At 40.2% G+C, this 21,302-nt stretch overlaps 1 protein-coding gene across 3 annotated transcripts in view; it reads left to right on the top strand.

The window, feature by feature from the left end:
- Positions 1-1,601: 1,601 nt before the first annotated feature.
- Positions 1,602-21,302, top strand: part of LOC126192528 (metastasis-associated protein MTA3) — a 218,031-nt gene continuing 198,330 nt past the window's right edge. For 2 of the 3 annotated variants that reach the window (XR_007538478.1, XM_049932611.1), the window contains exons 1-2: positions 1,602-1,901; positions 6,408-6,475. Coding sequence is in view for 2 of the 3 variants with exons in the window: in XM_049932611.1 (XP_049788568.1) it covers positions 1,874-1,901; positions 6,408-6,475 (96 nt within the window). In the remaining variant the exon portion in view is untranslated. The remainder of the gene's footprint in view (positions 1,902-6,407; positions 6,476-21,302) is intronic. The other variant, XM_049932610.1, reaches the window with a different exon arrangement.

Genomic DNA, 21,302 nt, shown 5'->3' with positions numbered 1-21,302 from the left:
GGGCTAGGGATAGGAAAAGGATAGCAGACAGGTTTTCGATAGGTCGTTGTGGGACATACTAGGTCTGGCTCCTCCCCTTCGGGCTGTCCGGCATGGGTGACAAATGGTTCAAATGGCTCTGAGCACTATGGGACTCAACTGCTGAGGTTATTAGTCCCCTAGAACTTAGAACTAGTTAAACCTAACTAACCTAAGGACATCACAAACATCCATGCCCAAGGCAGGATTCGAACCTGCGACCGTAGCGGTCTTGCGGTTCCAGACTGCAGCGCCTTTAACCGCACGGCCACTTCGGCCGGCTAGGCATGGGTGACCCTGCTGGTAGCCACGCTACTGCCGGCATAGCCCTCCAACACTTTGTGTTACAAAATTAAACGCAAGCAGTCTCACATTTTTTATTTTGATTTTTTTAGAGAAAGAAGAAGCGATAAAATATAATTAAACTACTATGCACATACTTAAGCAAATTATATGTTATTACCATAGAACAACAAGCTAACAAATTTTTATTTCTTGAAATGAAAGATGATGCTATTAAATATAAATGTATCACTTTGCACGAACTTAAGCACATTATACGTTTTTATAGAATATTACGCTCACTTTTTTAAAGTCATATTTGTTTCTCACTGTTTCAATTTCTGCCCTAGTGTTTGTCACATTCCATTAAATGCGGTTCTATTGACGATATGTATTATGCAATCATCTCTTACTTTAACATAATGAATGTATCTGAATTAATGTTCAGTGACATTCTTGTAATTTACTCATAATTCGAATTACAGTACTTCAATCAGCACAAATTTAATTGTGCAGGAGACTTTTCTCTGGAATAACATTTTTAAATCAGTAACTTCTATACCACTTTCATAAATTTCAAATATTATTCGTGTTTGAGATAATTATTCGTCTGTCTTTCTTTCCAAATGTTTCGATTTGAATTACTTCCACAATGACAAGTTCGGTATATCCCATCGAGTTCGTTAATGAAGCAATCCATAGATGGCGTTGAATCGAAGCACATGGTTCAACTGCCAGTTAAAGTATGTGCTCTGGATCTGTTTCCATGCCAACTATAAGACGCGCTGAAATTTAAATATTATTTTCAAAACCATAAAATATCTATAGAAGTCAATGAATTAGTCATCTGAACGACTTGTTACCTCCTGGAAAAGAAAAGCGTTTGGACATCGACATGTTTTCGTCTGTTCTGGATTAGAAGACAACGCAGAAATTACGGTTTTCTTTTGATTAGAGGACCAAGTGTCGGAACTGGAAACTATTTTATATGACCTAAGTACCAATTTCTAAGCATATATTGGGTGCAACATTTAAAACTTTGGGAGTTGCATCCTTTTTCCGAGAAGGATGTAAAAGTAGAAACTCTGCTCTGCTAATCACAGAATGCGATCATAAGATATTTTACCCTCTGATTGCTTCTTTTTTGGAAGTAATATAAACAGAGAGTTATATGTGTCACGACAATTTTCGATGCAGTTTGCGAAATAACCGTGTTGACAGTTCATTGCGCGCTGCGGCAGAAACGCCATCGCACGCAAATGTGAGACAAAGGACAGAAACATTAAGCTTACCTTTGTTTGTTCTTCCTCTGTCGTCTTGAACAGGGGCACTAAAGCAGAAAAGTATGATCCGTTATTATTTCGCAAATAATTTGTTGACAAAAATTCCGTCGGACTGTGCAGTGTGACGTCATAGGTCGGTGGTGGAAGAGAGGTAGGAGAGGAAAATGGCGAGTTGTTGCTGTGGGATGTACAGTGATCCGTTGTAGTAACTGCGTGAACAGAGACATAGACAAAGTGTGTGTTAAATGTAGTTGTCGAAGATAGTGATTTGAAGTGCTGAAGACGACACCATGACAGCAAATATGTATAGAGTTGGAGGTAGGCATATATATATAATGTTTTAAATAGCTAGGCCGGCTACACACTAGACTGCTGGGCGCGCGCATTGATATTGTAGTGCTTTACTCGATTGTTTAAAATGCGTTTCTTGGAGCGAAAATAAACATTCGACTTTTATGTGCACGTTTCACATGTTTGTATTTAACAGTATTCCATTCCATATCAGAAATCTTGCTTATTGTTAATTGTTTGGCAAACAAATTTGCACTATTTTTTTCGGATGAGCACATGAATGCTTGGTGTTAGTTTGGAAGGCGTCTAAACATTAATTTGGAAAAATAATTAGGTGCATATATAATAATTGGAAAATCTGCTTAATTTGTAGCTGTTGTACAACGATTGTAGACGGCTAGAGACCACGCCATAATATTTGTTTACATGTCGGGAGGTGTTTGTTTTGATTTGTAATATAATGTGAAGTACTGACAACTAGTAGTGGCTTTGTTATTACGTATATAGTTATATTAATCGACTCGTTCCTTTTGCAAGAATGGTTTTGTATCTTTCGACCAGCTTTATTTAAATGTTGGTCACTTCACCATGTTGTTTGTAAATGAATGCAGTGTTGGTTTCCAGCAGTGAGAGAGTAATTGCAGTTACATGTAGTTATCCAAAATATTAGAACATTAGCTTTCTCTCTTATGAGTTGAATATGAACAGCTTTTTTGATATATAATTTGTACAAAAATTCAGCCGACTCCTCCTATTAATATTGAACGCCACATTTTATACTGATTTACATTTGATATTTGTGAAGAGCTGCGAGAAGAATGGAAATTCTCTTAGGGATAGAGAAGTAAATTGTGAGTCCCTAGTTCAGTCTATCCAGACCATTACTAGAACCACAGATCCGCTTAAGTGAAGTAACCAGGCTGCACAAGATCATGAATATCATTACACTTGATTTCTATTGTAATAACAATGATATTACTTACGTGGATCAGTGTGCAAACAGCACAGTTTTGAAATTATGGTGGATGTATCTTTTGCAAGGGCTCCCCAGATCACCAATAACTGCCATTTTTGAGATCCCAGAGGCTGTTGCAGCATTATTTTGGAATCAATGATTTTTTTTTTTTTTTTTTTTTTTTTTTTTTTTTTTTTTTTTTTTTTTTGCATGAGAGGTTTATCATAGACAAATCCTATGATTAGAAGTAAGGTACTAGCTGTGTAGGGCCCACTCATTTTCTTCACTTTGTCACACTTTTATCAAACGCCGATTTTCTTCTTGTACAACAGTCTTATCTTCTCGTAATACATATGAAGAACACAAACAAATTCTACATTGTAAAGGGCTCTGCAATCTATCCAGTAGTTCATGAGGATGTTTTAATTAAGATTTCCAAAGATATGGTGAAAAGTTGCTCTCAGTAAAAGTGTTTGGTGTCATTTATAGTTACAGTACTAGGTTTGGTGAAATAGTAGAAGTTCATAGCATTCATATTGACTCTGGCAGAGGTCAGATGTCTCTATTAAATGAATTTAAATAAGGAGAATAATGTAATGTCAATCTGTTGTGCCAAGGAGTGTAAATCAACATGACATGATGACTGCTTTTCTCCATGCGTTCTGTGGCAAGGAGAAAAAGAATTGTTTACTTGTTGAGAACAAAGCATGGACACAGTAAACAGGTTCCAAATGACATAGTTTGCTGTGGTTACACAGAGATAAAGAAGATTCCACAGGAGAGACTAGCAGCAGCAACAACAACAACTTGATGTGGCATTTCAGCAATTGATTTGTGTTTCTTACCAGATGTGAGGGCTGAACGTGCCCTTGTTACGTATATAATGTCTAGCATATCACCCACTGTTGTCTCACAGTCAGGTGCAAGCTTATTAGTATTAATTTTACATCAGAACTGGAGTCCATAGCTGAAATTCACGTTAAAACAAAAGAAACTATCCCATTCCAATGCTTTCTTGCTGGGATAAAACAGACTTCAGTTGCAATCAAACGGGATGCGTTGATGGTTTGTATATTTTACTTAGGTCACTTAGATTCCAAATTAAAATCTTATTTACTTGGAAGCTGAGATTTTATTTGAAAACTTTCCAGTGGAGATAATAATGATAATTTTGATAACTAACTGTAGGACTGACCAGCAATATCAATGTATTTACTTGTCAACTGTTTCAAGTCGTTTTGCCACGTACATAAAATTGTTGGTGCCTCAGTTTCTTTTAAATATTTTATTTAACTTGGAGCCCATTATTACTGCAATTGTTTAGTGACAGTTCATTTTATTACTGTGGTTTCACATAGTGATCAGATAACATGTAGGCCTATTCCAGAGCATATCACACTGTTTGTATTTTAAGTTACTATTAATTTTGATAGGAGGATTTAATTTTATCTTGGAATTGGTATTTTTCCTGGTATGCACTGCCGACCCAAGATGGTTTTTTTGTGTATTTTTCTGAAGTGAATGATAGGTTTTATCTGTTAAAGTAATTAGGGCTGTGAACAATACAAGAAAAATGAGAAATTGCTACCCAACATAAATATAAAATGTTGAGTTGCAGACAGGCCGAAAGCTAAATGTGTAACAGTCTTTTTGTTGCCCTTTTCTGCAACTTAGCGCATCATGTTTACAGTGAGTAGCAATCTGTCTTCTTCCTTCGATTGTTGTTATTCGGGCATGGAGTTTCCAAAGTAATTATGAGCTTTATTAAACCCTTTTATCAGAGAGGAACTGTGTAAAACAGTTCCCATTAAAGGAAATAAGTGTTCATTGGAGGTGTACTATGATTAAGATGGTTACATGATGGTCTATAATGGGACCATAGTGTAATTTGTTGATACTTTTGGACAACGAGCACATCATTACTATTTAAAGTATTTTCTCTTACAGTATTCTTTTTGGTTCTGGAGGAGTCCAAGTAGGGAACCAAATTTGATGCTCAACACAGAAGAGGGACAACAATGGCCCACGTTGATTTTAAAATCACGCGACTTAGTTTTGTCTTCTCACTTAGATGCACATTAAAACATTTACATCCCCACCTTAGGCCTAAACACTTGTGTGGCATAATTTGCATTCATAGTGTAAGGGTAGAGACAATTTCCAGAAAAATAATTAATAATTTTTTTAGAAATTTAGTACCCCATTTGAAATTTTGATGATATTTGTCATCTTCAGAAAGTCTGTAGGAAACATTTGATCAAACATTTTGCACTTCTGCCATTGTTGTCTTAGCGAGTTGATGGCCTCTTTCCTCGGTTTATTTGGTTATTTTATGTAACTTTTCTTTGTAAACTATGATTCAAACCAGTTGTTCTTTACTCCATTAACATCCTAAAACTATATTTTTATATTGTAACAGTGTTCACTTAAATAGCACTGTGAGCGAATATGTCAATTCCATTTGCATCAGATTTCATAATATTAGCTCTGTAGATGTGTGTGTAGATTTTGATTGCTTCGTAATTTCCGTGGCTAAAATAGTGATATATGCCTGGTGCTTTCTGTAGAAAATTCATTTTATGGGCAACAAATCTTGCTAATGGAAGGGACTGTGTAAAATGTTGTATTACGTAAATGTGTCCTGAATGTTTGGTGGTTCATTAGGTTCATATCAGTGCATGATTAGTCTCCATGTACTCAAAAACTCATTTTATGGTGACATGAGGTTTAGTGTGTGCCGGGGTGGTAAAGCTTTAGGCTTCAGATTGTTGGCAAATGAGGGAAAACTGTTTCATAAAAGAATTTTGTAGCATATATGTCTTTTAAATTAAAATGTCTACTGCACTTGTGAAACATTATCACACTGCTCTTGTTCATGGTTATGTCAAACTAACCCATTGGTAAGTTCATATTAAGTGTAGAGGCAACTATTTGGAGTCGATTAAGTTAACATTTTCATATCACAGCTGTTGAATGAGGAGATGGATATTTATGACTGCCTCTTACACTTGCCTATACTTGAATTTCAAGTAAATGGATGTCCACAAGTCAGACTTATAAGCATCGGTAATGGGTGATTTGTTGGAGAGATGAAGTTCTCTCTGTGTTAATTTGGAATGTAACAGGGCAGTTTTCCAATCTGCTGCTCTACAGCAATTTGGTTGTACACATTGTTAAAGTAGTCATGGCCTGTTTAGTTTGACAGTGAAAACATAAAATGTTTTGGAAGGAGTGAAATTAATTAATTGAGTACACATAAAAGAGTGGGTAGGCAGGGAATCAAAGATTATGTGATTAGTAGCAATGAAACTTTTAAGGTTTTGTATAACCGCTGCTTGACATACAAAGCTTAAAAATCTTTACAAGATTGTGTCTGCTGTGTGTGATCAACCTTTGATTATGCTACCTCATAGAATGAATAATAGCACAAATTTTAAGTGAACAAGTACTGTTAAAATGTATAGATTTGCAAAATTGTTATTGTAGTGTGCATTTTCACTGCACGCTAAGGCTGTGCTTTCTTTTCCTGTGTATATGTTGTGCAGGTATCATTTTAGAATTTCTTTTGTCTCTTCCAGATTATGTATATTTCGAGACATCATCTACTTCGCCATATCAAATTAGGAGGATAGAGGAATTAAACAAGGTAAGTTTTGTAAATGATTACTTACTTATAATTTAGGCGTGGAAATAATTCATGTCAGTGCGCTTACGCACGCACATGTGCGCGCGCGCGCGCGCGCGCGCGCGCACACACACACACACACACACACACACACACACACACACACACAAGTATATGTAATCTCCACCATTTATCATCATTAAACATTGTTCATGTTTCATTGCTGTGGTTTTGTTTGTATGTTGTTAGGCTAAGATTTTTTTCCCAATAGTGAAAGATGGGTACACCAGTACGAATGTTCAGTACGTTCAGCCCCCAACAAAATGTGATTGCAAACTCTAGTTGTTTGGGATGCCAACTGTTTTCTCGCTGAAAATGTACTTGTGGCACTTGTTCTGTTGTACAACCACCCCAGCAATGGAGGATCAGTTTTTGTCCACCAGTTATTGTTAGCTAATAGCGAGTGTATAATTCCCACCCAGCATTCTCTCATGCAATAACTTTACTAGGGTCACAAATTAAAAGCTTTGTACAAATAATCAGTGCTCCGCTTGTAGGTTTGTTATGTTCGAGAGCATAATTCGAATTACCACATATTTCCCTTTTTCTTCTTGAATCTTTTCTTATTCCTTGCCTTCTTCCTCTCTGCCTGTGTCTACTTACATTACTACCCCCATACCATCATTACATTATCTATGTGTCAGAATTTAAATCATCATCCTCATTTTCCTTCTATGTATTATTTTGGTGATGCATATACTGAATGATGTATAGTTTTGTGTGGCAGTTCAGTCCTTAACTTTGTGTACCAGCTCTTTAATTTCTAAATCTGCCTGGTGCTTTTGATTTTGTTTTAATTGAAATGATTTTGATGCTTCGGGACAGACAGTACTGCATTAGCTGCTGCTGAATTATTAAGCATGCTCCCTTTGTTTATAATTTAAATTTCACTTGTGCGTCCTAAAGTAACCACAAATATGAGTTGGGGGGGGGGGGGGGTGTTTAAATTCTGAGGAATGATGCAGAACAGGAAACAGGCTCCAGACACTGACAAAAGCCTCAAATTTTTATATTAAACCATGTTATGCCTACATATATTTAGCTCTTACAGGTTAGCTGAAACTGTGCTGCTATTTCCTGTATGAAACTTTATCACCCCAAGTGCAATGGAAGAAAAGTGCCCTCGTGACAATGCTCTTATTCTTATCACTTTCAGTTACAGTGAGACCTGCAAACATAGTTGGCGTTCAAGTCAGATTTCTTGAATAGCTTTTAAGATTGTGTCAGTTCAAGAAATGCACCATATCTCCGTTTTTTTTTTTTTTTTTTTTTTTTTATTATTATTATTCCATATTTGTGATGTCTGGTGTGGCGGTGTGTATGCTTGTGGATAAGTAGTATATGTAACAAGCGGGTGGTGTGTGTGTGTGTGTGTGTGTGTGTGTGTGTGTAGCTGTAAAGCTGTAATGTCTCATGATTATTTTACTGACAATGAGATACATACGAAAGAAGCGAAACCTGCCAATGACATACAGTCTCCCATCACTGATGCTCCAATGCTTAATGGTCTCTTTCAAGTGACATTGCTATTGGCAGTTCCTCATATTCTCATTCCTTCAGACACACCAGAGAACTTTGTAATCTAGTACTGCACATGTCTGGTGATAAAGGGTTGTACACAGCTATTTCTCCTCTTCTTGCGAGCCTGATGTTCAACAGTCAAGTGCCACTACACAGTCATGCATAGCAATCTCATCTACACAAATATGTGTGGTGTTTTAGTGAAGAAGGAAGGAAAATCTTTAGAAAGTGGAGTACAAGGGACACTTCAGAGTTTCTCTTGATGTAAAGGAAATGCAAAACTTGCAGTCTTATGTAAAAGAGATGAGAGGAATCGTGACAGCATGACCAATGATAGTTTGCAGTATTTGCTACTTTCTGTTGCTACAAGCTCTAAGGTTGTTAGGCTGCTATAAAGTTTGTAGTTCTAGTTAGATAATGAAAGGTCACATGTTAAAACAAATTTTAAATAAAATTATTTAGAACACGCCAACAGTAAGAATGATAGGTCTGCATAGGGTAGTTCAGATGAACTATACCGTTTTTTTTCTTTAAGTATAATTGTCACCTGCTAAGCTACTTTATTGATAGAGAAATCAGTTTATTATTGTGTTTTATGCACCAAATAGTTATTGGAGAAATCAAAGATGGGCTCATTATGTGAACTATAATTCAGTGGCAGTGAATGTGGACAAGTAAGGGTATTATGAACCGCAGAAAAAAGAACTGGAAGAAACAAAAATGTGTTGTACAACTTTTATACAAAATGGTGCAAAAACTCTGGCTGGTAATGACATGCAGCAAAGCTAAACTCTGCTCAGTGTTATTTGGATGTTCTGTAGTCAATCCAGATCACTTCAGAGGGTTGCAAGGTTGGTTCCATGTACAGCAGCTGCTTCTTTCTCGCAAACTCTCAGATTTGAGCTGGTGCACCAGCTTTAATGAATTAAGTGTGCATAGGGTGTTTCCCACCATCTTTCATTGCACTGCCCTCCCCCCTTCCCCAACAATGAAACTCTGTGAAACTACTAAGGTACAAATATTTTTGAATGTTATTTCCTTCTGCATCAGTGCAGAGTCCAGAAAGTTTGTCACCAATGGGCACCATCTTGTGGAGATTTGGATACCTTACAGGCACCACATAGCCAGTAGTATGCATCTGGTTACACATGTGCCAACTGTAGCTCTCTCCATGTGTCAGAAACTAGTTTACAGTGACTAGAGAGAATGAGGTAGGTCAGATCCTTCCATATTCTAATGCGCCATTTCTCTGCCAAGAAGCCAATAATAGTATTATGTTGTGAGTATGAATGAGATGTCTGCCAAGATTCTTACCAGTTTGTGACACACATGATAACTTTAAAATAAGTAAGAGGATTTGTAAATGTCAACATGTATGTATACTTACATGGAGTACTTTTGGTGGCATGCTGACCTTGTTGCTAACACCTGATGCAAAAAACTTTGCTACCGCCATAGTGAACAGATGTTGTAAAGTTGGAAACTTGTTATTATTTTGGGGATGTACCGTCATAATTATACTATCTGCTAAAAATGTAGCGTATGAAACAAACATATAAAAACATATAGCCTAGTGTATTTAAATAGGGGTATTATGAATAGGTCTTTCCAGAAGGTGGCAGTGTGGAGTGTAGCATTGTATGGAACAGAAACTTGAAGAATAAGCATGACATGCAAGAAGATAACAGAAGCATTTTGAAATGCACTGTTGCAGAATACGGAAGATTAAGTGGCAGATCATATAACTAATGAAGAGATACTGAGTCTGATTAGAGAGAAAATAAATTTATGGCACAACTTGACTAATAGTCAGGATGCTGAGGCACCAAGAAATCATCAATTTGGTAATGGATGGAAGTGTGGAGGATAAAAATTGTAGAGGGAGACCAAGTCTTGACAGCAATAAGCCGTTTCAAATGCATATTCTGTGGTTGCACAGAGGGATTTCCCCTGTGAGAGGGATGAGAGGCACAGAAAGAAGAAACTGTCCAATATAGGTGCCCAACACTAGTGTTAAAAGTCTTGTACTGATTAGAATTATTATGTGGTTGATGTTTTAGTGAGTAAAGTGGGAGGGTCCTGTGTACAACCAATTGTAGTTCTCTCTTGAGCTCCACGTGGCTGCCGTGTCACCTGTTTTGTGGGTATGGAGAGCCTTGTGAAGAGTGGCTGCTTGCTGCTGACAACACTTCCCCATGCCACTGCACTCAATTCCAAAGTAATTTTAATTGGAGGAAAGTGATAGGTATCCTCTGTCTCATTGTCAGTGTGGTAAGGGGCCATTGTTGGTAGTTCAGGCTATAAGGTCGTCACCAGCTGATATCTTCTGGAAGCTACTATGACTTGTCTTCTTATGAGGATAGTAGGTTGCAGGATTACACAAAGATGAAGTGTTTTGCACAGAATGGACTAGTGCGAACAGCTTTCAGACTGAAGACCACAAAAATGGGCATAACATATTAATGGTTGGAGTTACAGGGAAGTTGCACATTCCTGGGCCGACCAACACTTTCGGAATGGTCATTTCAAGTGCACATATAGACAGTCTGATAGTGTTGAACGTTGTGTGTTGTCTGCAGTAAACTGAACTTTCCAAAGTGTGCATGTGGACAAGTTGCGGAGTTTAAGGTGACTTATTTACTTATTTTTAATTTCTTTTTATTTTGGAGGGGATGTGTTGCAGTTTTGGCAATGTGTGTATTTGCCATATTGTGTAATTGTGCAACTGCATTCCATAGGAGAAAGGGAGATGCAGTACTGATGATATTTACACTTAAAGATGTAGGGCAGTGAGAATTGGCCCTATGTGTATTCAACTAAATGATAGAAACTTGTTCCGTGATTCAGTGGAGGAATGTGGAATTTAATTTCTAGTCTTCGCACAATATGGGGACGCTGCTACCTGTTTGAAGATGTTTCTTCACTGTGGCTTTTGTACATAAGTAATATTTGGTTCATGGAGACCATGGAACCTGAAAGCATACCTATTCAGTGTGTTACTAGAACTATAATCCAATAGAATACTGCCCATTCCAGGTTTCAATAAATTTTTGGGGCTTTTTGTCTGAATTGTAAGTGCTTCCTTCTTGGTCTGTCCATGGTGAAATTTTTACTTTGACAAAACACAGAGAATGACTCACTTCAGAGAACACATTTTCTCAGTGGATAGTTTTCTTTGTTAATTCTGTCATTTTTTGTGGACAAAATTTAATTCATTACTGATTATTCCTTCACTATGTTGTGATCTGCACAAATCTTAACATAGTTAAGGATATCCTTGATAAAGAGAAAGTTCCCGCAATGGGCAAGTAAGAATTCAGGTGTACATATGATTAGTGTGTTTGCTTGTTCTAAGTTGATGACTTTGTAGATATATTTATTCATGTTACTGTTAACAAGAAATTGTTCAGATAGTAGAATTATTGAAACCCAGTTTTAAAGTGAAATAGTAGTTGTAACTGACAGCTGCAGTACAGGATTTTGACGTTTTTGGCATAAATTGTTGGGCTATGTACCAGTAGTCTTTTCCGCTTGGATAAAACAATATTTAGATAGATTTTAAGTTTTTCCGTATCGCCCTTCATTACACTGTGGGAACCTGCTACAGAAGTTTGATTTACAGTCCAGAAATTGAAGGATCAAATGTGGCTAAATTTTAAGAATAGTGCAGATTAATTGTATATGAAATGTGTTTGATTTCTAAAAGTGTAGTGCGCAAGTAGTTTCATCGATAAGTAATGTTAGAGTTTGATACAATACTTCCTAATTCCTGAAATCAGTGTTATTAATCTGACAATTTAATTCATGCTTCCAGTGCAGAAATGAATTCTTGTTCAGGAAAGGCTCGGCAGTATCTCGTCCGCAGATACAATGTCAGAATGTCTTGTGTTTCATCTCATATGCTATTATCCACTATGGATGATGAAGAGAAACGGTAATTTCAATTGGAATTCATTTGGGTATGAATCTGCAACCAGTCCCTGTTTTGGACATTTTGATACAGTTTATTTTCTGTACCTTAGCTGTGCTGGCAGAAATAGCGGAAATTTAGTTATTGGTTACATAACTTTCATGAAACAAAAAGGTTGTTAGGTTTTGGGCACTTACAGTGCTCTGTCTTGCGGTATGTATGGCTACCATAAGGCATCCATAAAAAATCAGGAGTTTGAAGCTGTTTTATTCATAGGCATATGATTATTTAAAAAACTGGGGATTTACGAATATCAAAATTTAGTCTTTTGCACCATAATAAAGTCTTATTTGGATCACATGCATTTCACTTTACTAAAAATACTTTCAGTGGTCAGTTTTTACTTGTGCATAATTTCCACACATAAATAGTGTATTAGAGGTAAATGTAGACGTATTAAAACATGCAAATGAGAAAGTGTTTGATGTCAATGTAGTGCGGTGTACTAAAAATCGAATGCCAGTGTGTACAAAAGTAAGTGGAAATAAGTAAAAGCCGAAAGAGTAACCACTGAAGCTACTTTGAATAAAATGAAATGCCTGTGGTCCAAATAAGACTTTATTGCAGTGCAAAGGGCATTCCTATGTTACTTTTTTATTTAGTTTTGAGTGGTTTTACGTAGTTAATTTTTTCCTGTCATCCTCTTGCTGTTTGTCCTGTGCTCCTCACACGAAGCTGTCTCAAGATTTTGTAGCAGATTGCGATAAAATAGTGGGAAATGCCGGCAGTCATTTCTCTTTGGTTTGAATGCCAAACTCCATTAACAAGAATATTATGAGAAGGATAGATTGCTACTCACCACAAAGAGAAGGTGCTGAGTTGGAGATTGGGACAATCAGAATACCACACACACACACACACACACACACACACACACACACACACACACACACACAGAGAGAGAGAGAGAGAGAGAGAGAGAGAGAGAGAGAGAGAGAGAGAGCCACTGTCCACTGTCTCCAGCTGCTGTGGGCAGACTGTAGGCTGCAATTGGGTCTGACATAAGCATGCATCGAAGATTGGTGATGGGAGCAAGGAGGCGGCATGAGGCGGAGGGATAGCAGGGATATGGTGTGAATAGCATAATGCTGCTGTTACATAGTTGGGTCACTGTGCTTGGGTGGAGGGGGCAATAGAGCATAAAAGAGAGGGGGGAGAAATAGAGAAGGGGACAGGGCATGTTGGCGGAATGGAAGGTGTATTAGTGCTGGAGTAGGAAGAGGGAAAGAGTGTTAAGTAGGTGGAGGACTGAGACTAACGAAGGTTGGTATCAGAAGGATTATGGGAACGAAGGATCTACATCTACATTTATACTCCGCAAGCCACCCAACGGTGTGTGGCGGAGGGCACTTTACGTGCCACTGTCATTACCTCCCTTTCCTGTTCCAGTCGCGTATGGTTCGCGGGAAGAACGACTGTCTGAAAGCCTCCGTGCGCGCTCTAATCTCTCTAATTTTACATTCGTGATCTCCTCGGGAGGTATAAGTAGGGGGAAGCAATATACTCGATACCTCATCCAGAAACGCATCCTCTCGAAACCTGGCGAGCAAGCTACACCGCGATGCAGAGCGCCTCTCTTGCAGAGTCTGCCACTTGAGTTTATTAAACATCTCCGTAACGCTATCACGGTTACCAAATAACCCTGTGACGAAACGCGCCGCTCTTCTTTGGATCTTCTCTATCTCCTCCGTCAACCCGATCTGGTACGGATCCCACACTGATGAGCAATACTCAAGTATAGGTCGAACGAGTGGTTTGTAAGCCACCTCCTTTGTTGGTGGACTACATTTTCTAAGCACTCTCCCAATGAATCTCAACCTGGTACCCGCCTTGCCAACAATTAATTTTATATGATCATTCCACTTCAAATCGTTCCGCACGCATACTCCCAGATATTTTACAGAAGTAACTGCTACCAGTGTTTGTTCCGCTATCATATAATCATACAATAAAGGATCCTTGTTTCTATGTATTCACAATACATTACATTTGTCTATGTTAAGGGACAGTTGCCACTCCTTGCACCAAGTGCCTATCCGCTGCAGATCTTCCTGCATTTCGCTACAATTTTCTAATGCTGCAACTTCTCTGTATACTACAGCATCATCCGCGAAAAGCCGTATGGAACTTCCGACACTATCTACTAGGTCATTTATATATATTGTGAAAAGCAATGGTCCCGTAACACTCCCCTGTGGCACGCCAGAGGTTACTTTAACGTCTGTAGACGTCTCTCCATTGATATGTTGTAGGGAGAGTTCCCACCCGCACGATTCAGAAAAGCTGGTGTTTGTAGGAAGGATGCAGACAGTGGAGCATGTGAAACAATCACTGAAGTGAAGCCCACCATGTTGGGCACCAGCGGGTGTTCCAGCTGTCCTGTGGTCACAGTTTGACAGTGACCATTCATGTGGGCAGATGACTTGTTAGTTAGTTGTCATGCCTATGTAGAAAGCAGCACACTGGTTGCTGCTTTGTTTGTAGATCACATGGCTGCTTTCACAAGTAACCCTGCCTCTGATAGTATTGAAGAGGCCTGTGACAGGGCTGGAGGATGTGGTAGTGAGAGGATGTCTGGGACAGGTCTTGCATCTATGTCTTTTGAAGGTATATGGGCCATGAGACAAGGGGTTGCGAGAAGGGGTAGCATAGGGACGGACAAAAATACTGCCTAGGTTCAGTGCGTGGCAGAATACTGCAATGAGAGGGTTGGGGAGGATAGTGGGTAGGATATTCCGTGTGTGAGTGGACACAATGAGATATAGTCAAACCCCTGGCAGATACTGCGATTCAGTTGTTCCAGTCCTGGATGGAGTGATACTGAGTCATGAGGAGAGTGCTCCAATGTGGACTGATGGTGGGTATATTAGAGGTGGTAGGCAACTGGATAGACAAGATAAGGGAAATCTGTCCCTTGGAGTATTTGGAAAGGAACTGCTCGTCACTACAGATGCGTTGACCTCAGGTGACTAGTGTGTATAGAAGTGTCTTCTTGGTATGGAATAGATGGCAGCTGTCAAAGTGTGGAGGTATTGTTAGTGGTTGGGGGTTGTTGGATTTGATGTGGCCAGAGGTACTGATGTAGCCATTCTCGAAGTGGAGATCAGCATTGAGGAATGTGGCTTGTTGGGTTGAAGAGGACTAGATGAAGTGACTGGGGAAGAAAATATTGAGGTTCTGGAGGAATGTTGATAAGGTGTCATTACCCTTGGTCCAGATCACAAAGATCTGATGAATCTAAACCAGGTGAGGGGTTGGAATTGTGGGTGGCTAGGAAGGATTCCTCTAGATGGCTGATGAATAGTTGGCATAGGATAGTGCCACATGGGTGTCCATTGCAGTACCATGGATGATCCCTTCACAGGAGAAGTAATTGTGGATGAGTATATAGTTGAAAATGGTGGTGAGGAAGGGAGGCTCGGAGTCAGGAAGTTCAACAGTGCCAAGGGCATGGGCATTGGGGATGTTAATGTAGACAATGGGGAGGCATAAACAGTGACAAGCAGGGTACCAGGTGGTAAAGGACCAAGAACTGTGAAGGCTCAGTGGAGCAGATGGTTGGTGTCTATTATATAGAAGGATAGGTTATGGGTAGTATGCTGAAAGTGTTGGTCCACGGCAGCAGACATTGTCTCTGTGGGATAATAGTAACCAGCCTAATGGGCATCCTGGGTGGTTCAGTTTATGGACATCAGGGAGCGTATAGAAGGTGTGAGTGTGGGGAGTGGTGGAGGAGGGGGGGGGGAGAGAGAGAGAGAGAGAGAGAGAGAGAGAGAGAGAGAGACCCAGGGATTCCACAACTCTTTTGTGGATACGTGCATGGTGAGCACGAGACCCCAAGCCCAAGCTCGTGCAGCTCTCTGTCCTCTCTTGGCTGCATATCTTCCCTTTCCACATCCCTCCCTGTCCCCAATCTCCTCACCCTCTCCCCTTCCATCTCTCTTTGGGTTTATGCTTTGCAACTACATCCGGAGATGGATGCTTGTGAATGAATGAAGTGGTTTCTCTTCTTTTCTCTCAACAATGTAAAGTATCTGTCCTTACTTTGTCCTTATTCTTCTCTTTACCTTCTTCTCCGCTTGGTGTTTGAGAATTCTCTTCTTTCCTTTTCTTTGTTCCTACCTTTTTCTTTCTTTCCTCCCTGTGCATGTCTGAAGGCCAACCCATGCTTTCCCACTACAACTTCGGCCCACAAGAGAAAGCTACATGAGTCTCGGCCACAGAAAATCCTTCCATCAGTGCCAAAGTTCCTAGTTGTTTCGCAGTTGGACGAAGGTCAAGACTTCTCAACAGTCAACCCTTTCATTATTCAGAAAGGTGTCGACACAATTGGTGGTTGTGTAAAGTCTTGTTCCTGCTTATGAAACGGCACCTTGTTAGAAACAGTGCCGTCCAGGCACAAAAATTGCTTCTAATTACACTGCTACACACTTTCCCTCACCGGGTGGAAGCACACTCTACTTTAAACTCATTGCGTGGGTTTGTTTATACAAGATCACTTGACAAATTATCAAATGAGGATATTCAAAATTACCTGTCTGATCAGGGAGTAACGGCCGTACTTCGAGTAATGAAAAGGGTTAAAAAGGAATTGGTATGACCCGCACTCGCTTCTAGACGTTTGACAGAGTTCAACTTTCATCGAACATTAAAGCGGGATATGAGATAATTTCAGTTCGCCCTTACACCCCCAGCCCTACGCGTTGCTATCAGTGTCGGAGGTTTAATCATACCAGTCGTGTTCCAATATGGCCAAATGCGTTACCTGTGGCAGGGATGTCTATGAGGGTAAGTGCCCACCCCCAACTCCTCATTGCATCAAATGTATGGGCAACCACGCTGCTTCCTCCAGAGAATATCCTATATTTAAAGATGAACGAATTATTCAGAAAATTTGTTCGGAAGTTATTCGCCAGTAGAAAGCCCACTGGGTAAATATAGCACTGTCCTAACCTCTCTTCGACCTCCTAAGGCGGTAGCCATGCAGACTTGCGATCTCACCTTTAGCACTACGGTCATCAGACTAGCCAGCCCAAAGATCACCCATTCAGCCTCTCCACCATCACCTGCTCACTCTAAGGCTCAACCTTCATCGACTCCTGCTAAATCACAGGCCCCAAAATCGGACTCCTGGACTTCCAAAAAGAGCCTACTTGTGAAGATTTTTAGCTGCCCCTGAACAACCTGTGGATCAGGATCTTGCAACTCTGGCTGAATGCCATTCCACGCTGTCGGCCACCAGCTCTCAGCAGTTGCTGAGTTGATGGTAACTGTGGTGAGATTTTTCCTTTTTTCGTCCACCCTATGTCAATTATCCATTGGAATGTTTGCGGAATTTGCTCCAATTGGAATGAACTATTGATCCTCTTATGATCCTTCTCTCTGATTACTTGCTGTCTTCTGGAAACAAAGCTACGTCCCAATGATTGCTTTGTCTTCTCTCACTTCCAATCAGTCTGGTTGGATCTCCCCGCAGTTGCTGGCATTTTGGCACATGGGGGACTTGTGAGTCTTCTCCATGGTACTATCCATTATCACCCAATCCACTTAACCAGTTCCTTCCAAGCTGTCCCTGTACATCTTTCCCTTCCTGAATTCACCTTCTCTCTTTGTACCACATTCATTCCATCGTCCACACCAATGGCAAGAGCGATCTCCTTCATCTCCTTGGTCAGCTCCCGTCCCCTATTTTCTTGTTGGGGACTTCAATGCCCACTACCCGCTTTGGGGATCTCCGCATCCTTGATCTCTTGCACCAAGCGGATCTTGATTGCCTGAACACTAGGGAACCTAAATTTTTGTCTGCCTCCACATCAGCCTACTCTCATTTGGACCTTTCGCTCAGCACTGTTTGGCTAACCTGATGATTTGAATGGTTCGCTCTTGCTGATACACACTCGAGTGACCATTTTCCATGTGTCCTTCGATTACAGCCACAGCTGCCATCTATGTGCCCAAGATGCTGGAAGTTTTCTCAAGCCAATTGAACACTTTTCTCCTCTCTAGCAACATTTGATAACCGCCAATTTCCTAGCATTGACGATCAGGTCACTCGTGTTACGGAAGTTATTCTTACAACCACAGAACATTCAATACCTCGTACCTCTGCTTTGCCCCTGCGTCCTCCAGTTCCTTGGTGGAACAACGCCTGCCATGACGCAATATGCTAGCAGAGACACACTCTTCGCATTTTCCGCCATCATCCTACGTTGGCCAATTGTATCCGCTATAGGCAGTTACGTGCCCGTTGCCGTTTCATTGTACGCGATAACAAGAAGGCAAGCTGGTGTTTCTTTACTAGCTCCTTTAATACCTTCACTCCCTCATCAGTTGTTTAGAGTTTAATCTGATGGATATCTGGCACGTCCAGTTTTCCCCCGACCTCTGGGCTAACTATTGCGCAGGATACCTTAGTGGATGCAGTTGCAATCTCTAACTCGTTTTGTCGACACCTTGCTGAGATTTTGAGCTCTTCTAATTACTCACCAGCCTTTCTCCTGAAGAAACAGGTGGCAGAAGAGCTACCTCTTGCTTTTTCCTCTCAAAATCGTGAAAGCTATAATGCTGTTTTTTCTATGGGGAACTTAGACATGCACTCTCCTCCTCTCACTCTTCTGCTCCGGGACCGGATGGTATCCATGTCCAAATGATGCTGTATCTTTCATACCCTAGTCTGTGCTACCTCCTTCATCTTTATAATCGACTTTGGATCGACAATACCTTTCCCAGAAGATGGTGGGAAGCTATCATCATTCCTGTTCTGAAACCTGGAAAGGACAAACATCTCCCCTCCAGCTATCGCCCAATCTCTCTCATGATTAGTGTTTGTAAGGTTTTGGAGCATATGGTAAATTGCCGATTAGGCTGGTTGCTGGAGTCCTGAAACCTTTTATCAACTGCCCAATGCAGTTTCTGAAAGCATTGTTCCACAGTTGACTATCTTGTTGCTCTCTCCACTTATATCATGAACAATTTTCTGAGAAAATGCCACGCGGTAGCTATATTTTTTGATCTGGAGAGAGCATACAATACCTTTTGGGAGACAGGCATCCTCTGCACACTGTTCTCTTGGGGCTTTAGAGGTCGGCTACCCCTTTTCATCAGTCAGTTCATGACAGAGCGCACATTTAAGGTGTGGTTGAACACTACTCTATCCCATACTTTTCTACCAAGAAAACGGAGTGCTCCAGGGCTCCATGCTAAGTGTTATACTGTTTGGCATCGCCATAAATTCAATTATGGATTGTCTCCTTCCCAATGTCTCGGGCTCCCTCTTTGTCAACAATTTTGCAGTCTACTAGAGCACTCAATGGACCAGGCTTGTTGAACGACATCTTCAAGGATGTCTTGATCACCTCCACTCATGGAACATCAAAACTGGCTTCAGATTTTCTCCCAGTAAGACCATCTGTGTAAATTTTTGGCACCATACAGAGTTTTATTGTCCTTCCCTACATCTAGGCCCTGTTGAACTTCTGTTTGCAAACATCGAAATCTGAGGTGGGTACCGTGGTTGCTAATAATCTACCAAAAGTGCATCTGGCACAATATTTCAACACAATGTCCGATGGTGTTTAATTGCTTTCTGCAAGACAAATTAGTCCATTTGTATCTGTTCATGAAATGTGGATTTGTCATTACGACATTCAGAACTGTGGATAAAGGCTGGTGAAACTGCACCAAAGAAGGCTAAGACAATTTTGTTGGCTAGGCATATGAAGGCAACTGTTTTTGGGACTTCCAAGGAATAACCTTATACACTACTTGGAAAAAGGCAGAATAATAACTGGCCTGTATTTTGCTTCATTGTTGAATCGTGTGAAAGTTGCATTGGCTGAAAACACACCAAGGTTGGCACACCAAAGAAAGTCTCTTTTGCCAGGATAATGCACCATCCCACACATCACCAATAACATTGGTGAAAGCGCATTAATCGGGCTTTGAATTGGTCCCTCAGCCACCCAATTTACCAGACATAGTCCCAAATGGCTATTTGTTATTCCCTAAATTGAAACTTTGGCTTGTTGGGAAGAAATTTTCATCAAAAGAGGAAGTGATAGTTGCAGTCAATGAGTATTTTGCAGAGCTTGACAGAACTTATTTTTGTGATGGGATGAAAAAGCAGGAGGGTTGCTGGACCAAGTGTGTATCCTTCAAAGGAGACTATGCCGAGAAGTAACGTGAGTTGTTACGTGAGTTGTTTAAGAAACAAACATTTTTTCTTGCCTTTTTTACCAGTCTTATCAAACCACCCTTCTACTTCTGTGGGACTGAGGCTTTGGAGGACAGGTTGATGACTGTGTTCCGGGTCTGATTAGGTTATGATTCTGAGATGTAAATGCATTAGGTGTGGAAGGCAAGGTTTGTTGGCTTTGAAAGGATGCATATGGGAGGTTTTGGAGGTTCTTGTATAGGTGGTGGATAGGACATTTAAGGTTTTGGCTGAAAGGCCTTCTTCAGAAATAGAACCACCCTTCCCACAAGCACAACTTACACACATATGGCCACTATCTCCAGCCATTGTATCCCCACCTGTGGGCTGCCATTATGGCATGAGCAGCAATCTGAGCTGGGTGGTGGGGGGAATGACATGGCATGGGGTGGGGAGGGGAAGGGATAGAAGGTTAGGAGTAAGGGAAGTTTTTAATGCTGCAACTAAACTCAAAATTTTGCCTGTCTGGAAATCATATAAAGACAACATAATATAAATAATTCTAACATTTGGATTAAAAGTATGTGACATAGGTAATTGAAAAATTAAGGCAAATGTTTAAAAGTTTCACATTTGTGTGAGTGGTTATTGAGTCTCATCGAATGGACAGATAAAACGTGTAGTATGTGCATACTGTATATAACATACCATTAAAAAGTAGCACCCTTTGTGGTCTGTATAAAGGCACTCACAAGGAATTGTGTGACCGTTGTTTATTTTCTGGTAAAGACGATCCACAACTATAGTAAAGAACCCTGGTTGTATTGGACATGACAGCAGATACTGTGTTATGCAATCGTTTGCTTATTTGCTGTCAAATGCCCGTAGTTGGGAATGATTTGGTGTAGTGCTGCGTCAAAGATACAATAAGAGAAAGGAGCGTAAGTGTGGATTGGGCAAGTGTGGGTAAGAAGTTGATTTTGTCTATTGCAAAGGAACTGTGCCAGCTTTTACTGCGACTAATTTAGGGCAGTCATGGAAAACTTAAATTCGGGATGGCTGTAAGAGGATTTGCAGTTTGCTTCTCCCAAATGCAAGTATGGTGCTGTAACAACTAAACCATTTGAACCATTCAGCATTATAAT

This window comes from Schistocerca nitens, chromosome 1, assembly GCF_023898315.1.
Source record: "Schistocerca nitens isolate TAMUIC-IGC-003100 chromosome 1, iqSchNite1.1, whole genome shotgun sequence".
Taxonomy (NCBI): Eukaryota; Metazoa; Arthropoda; class Insecta; order Orthoptera; family Acrididae; genus Schistocerca; species Schistocerca nitens.
The sequence above is the reverse complement of the archived record's forward strand: the minus strand, read 5'-3'. Positions and strand labels throughout refer to the sequence as shown.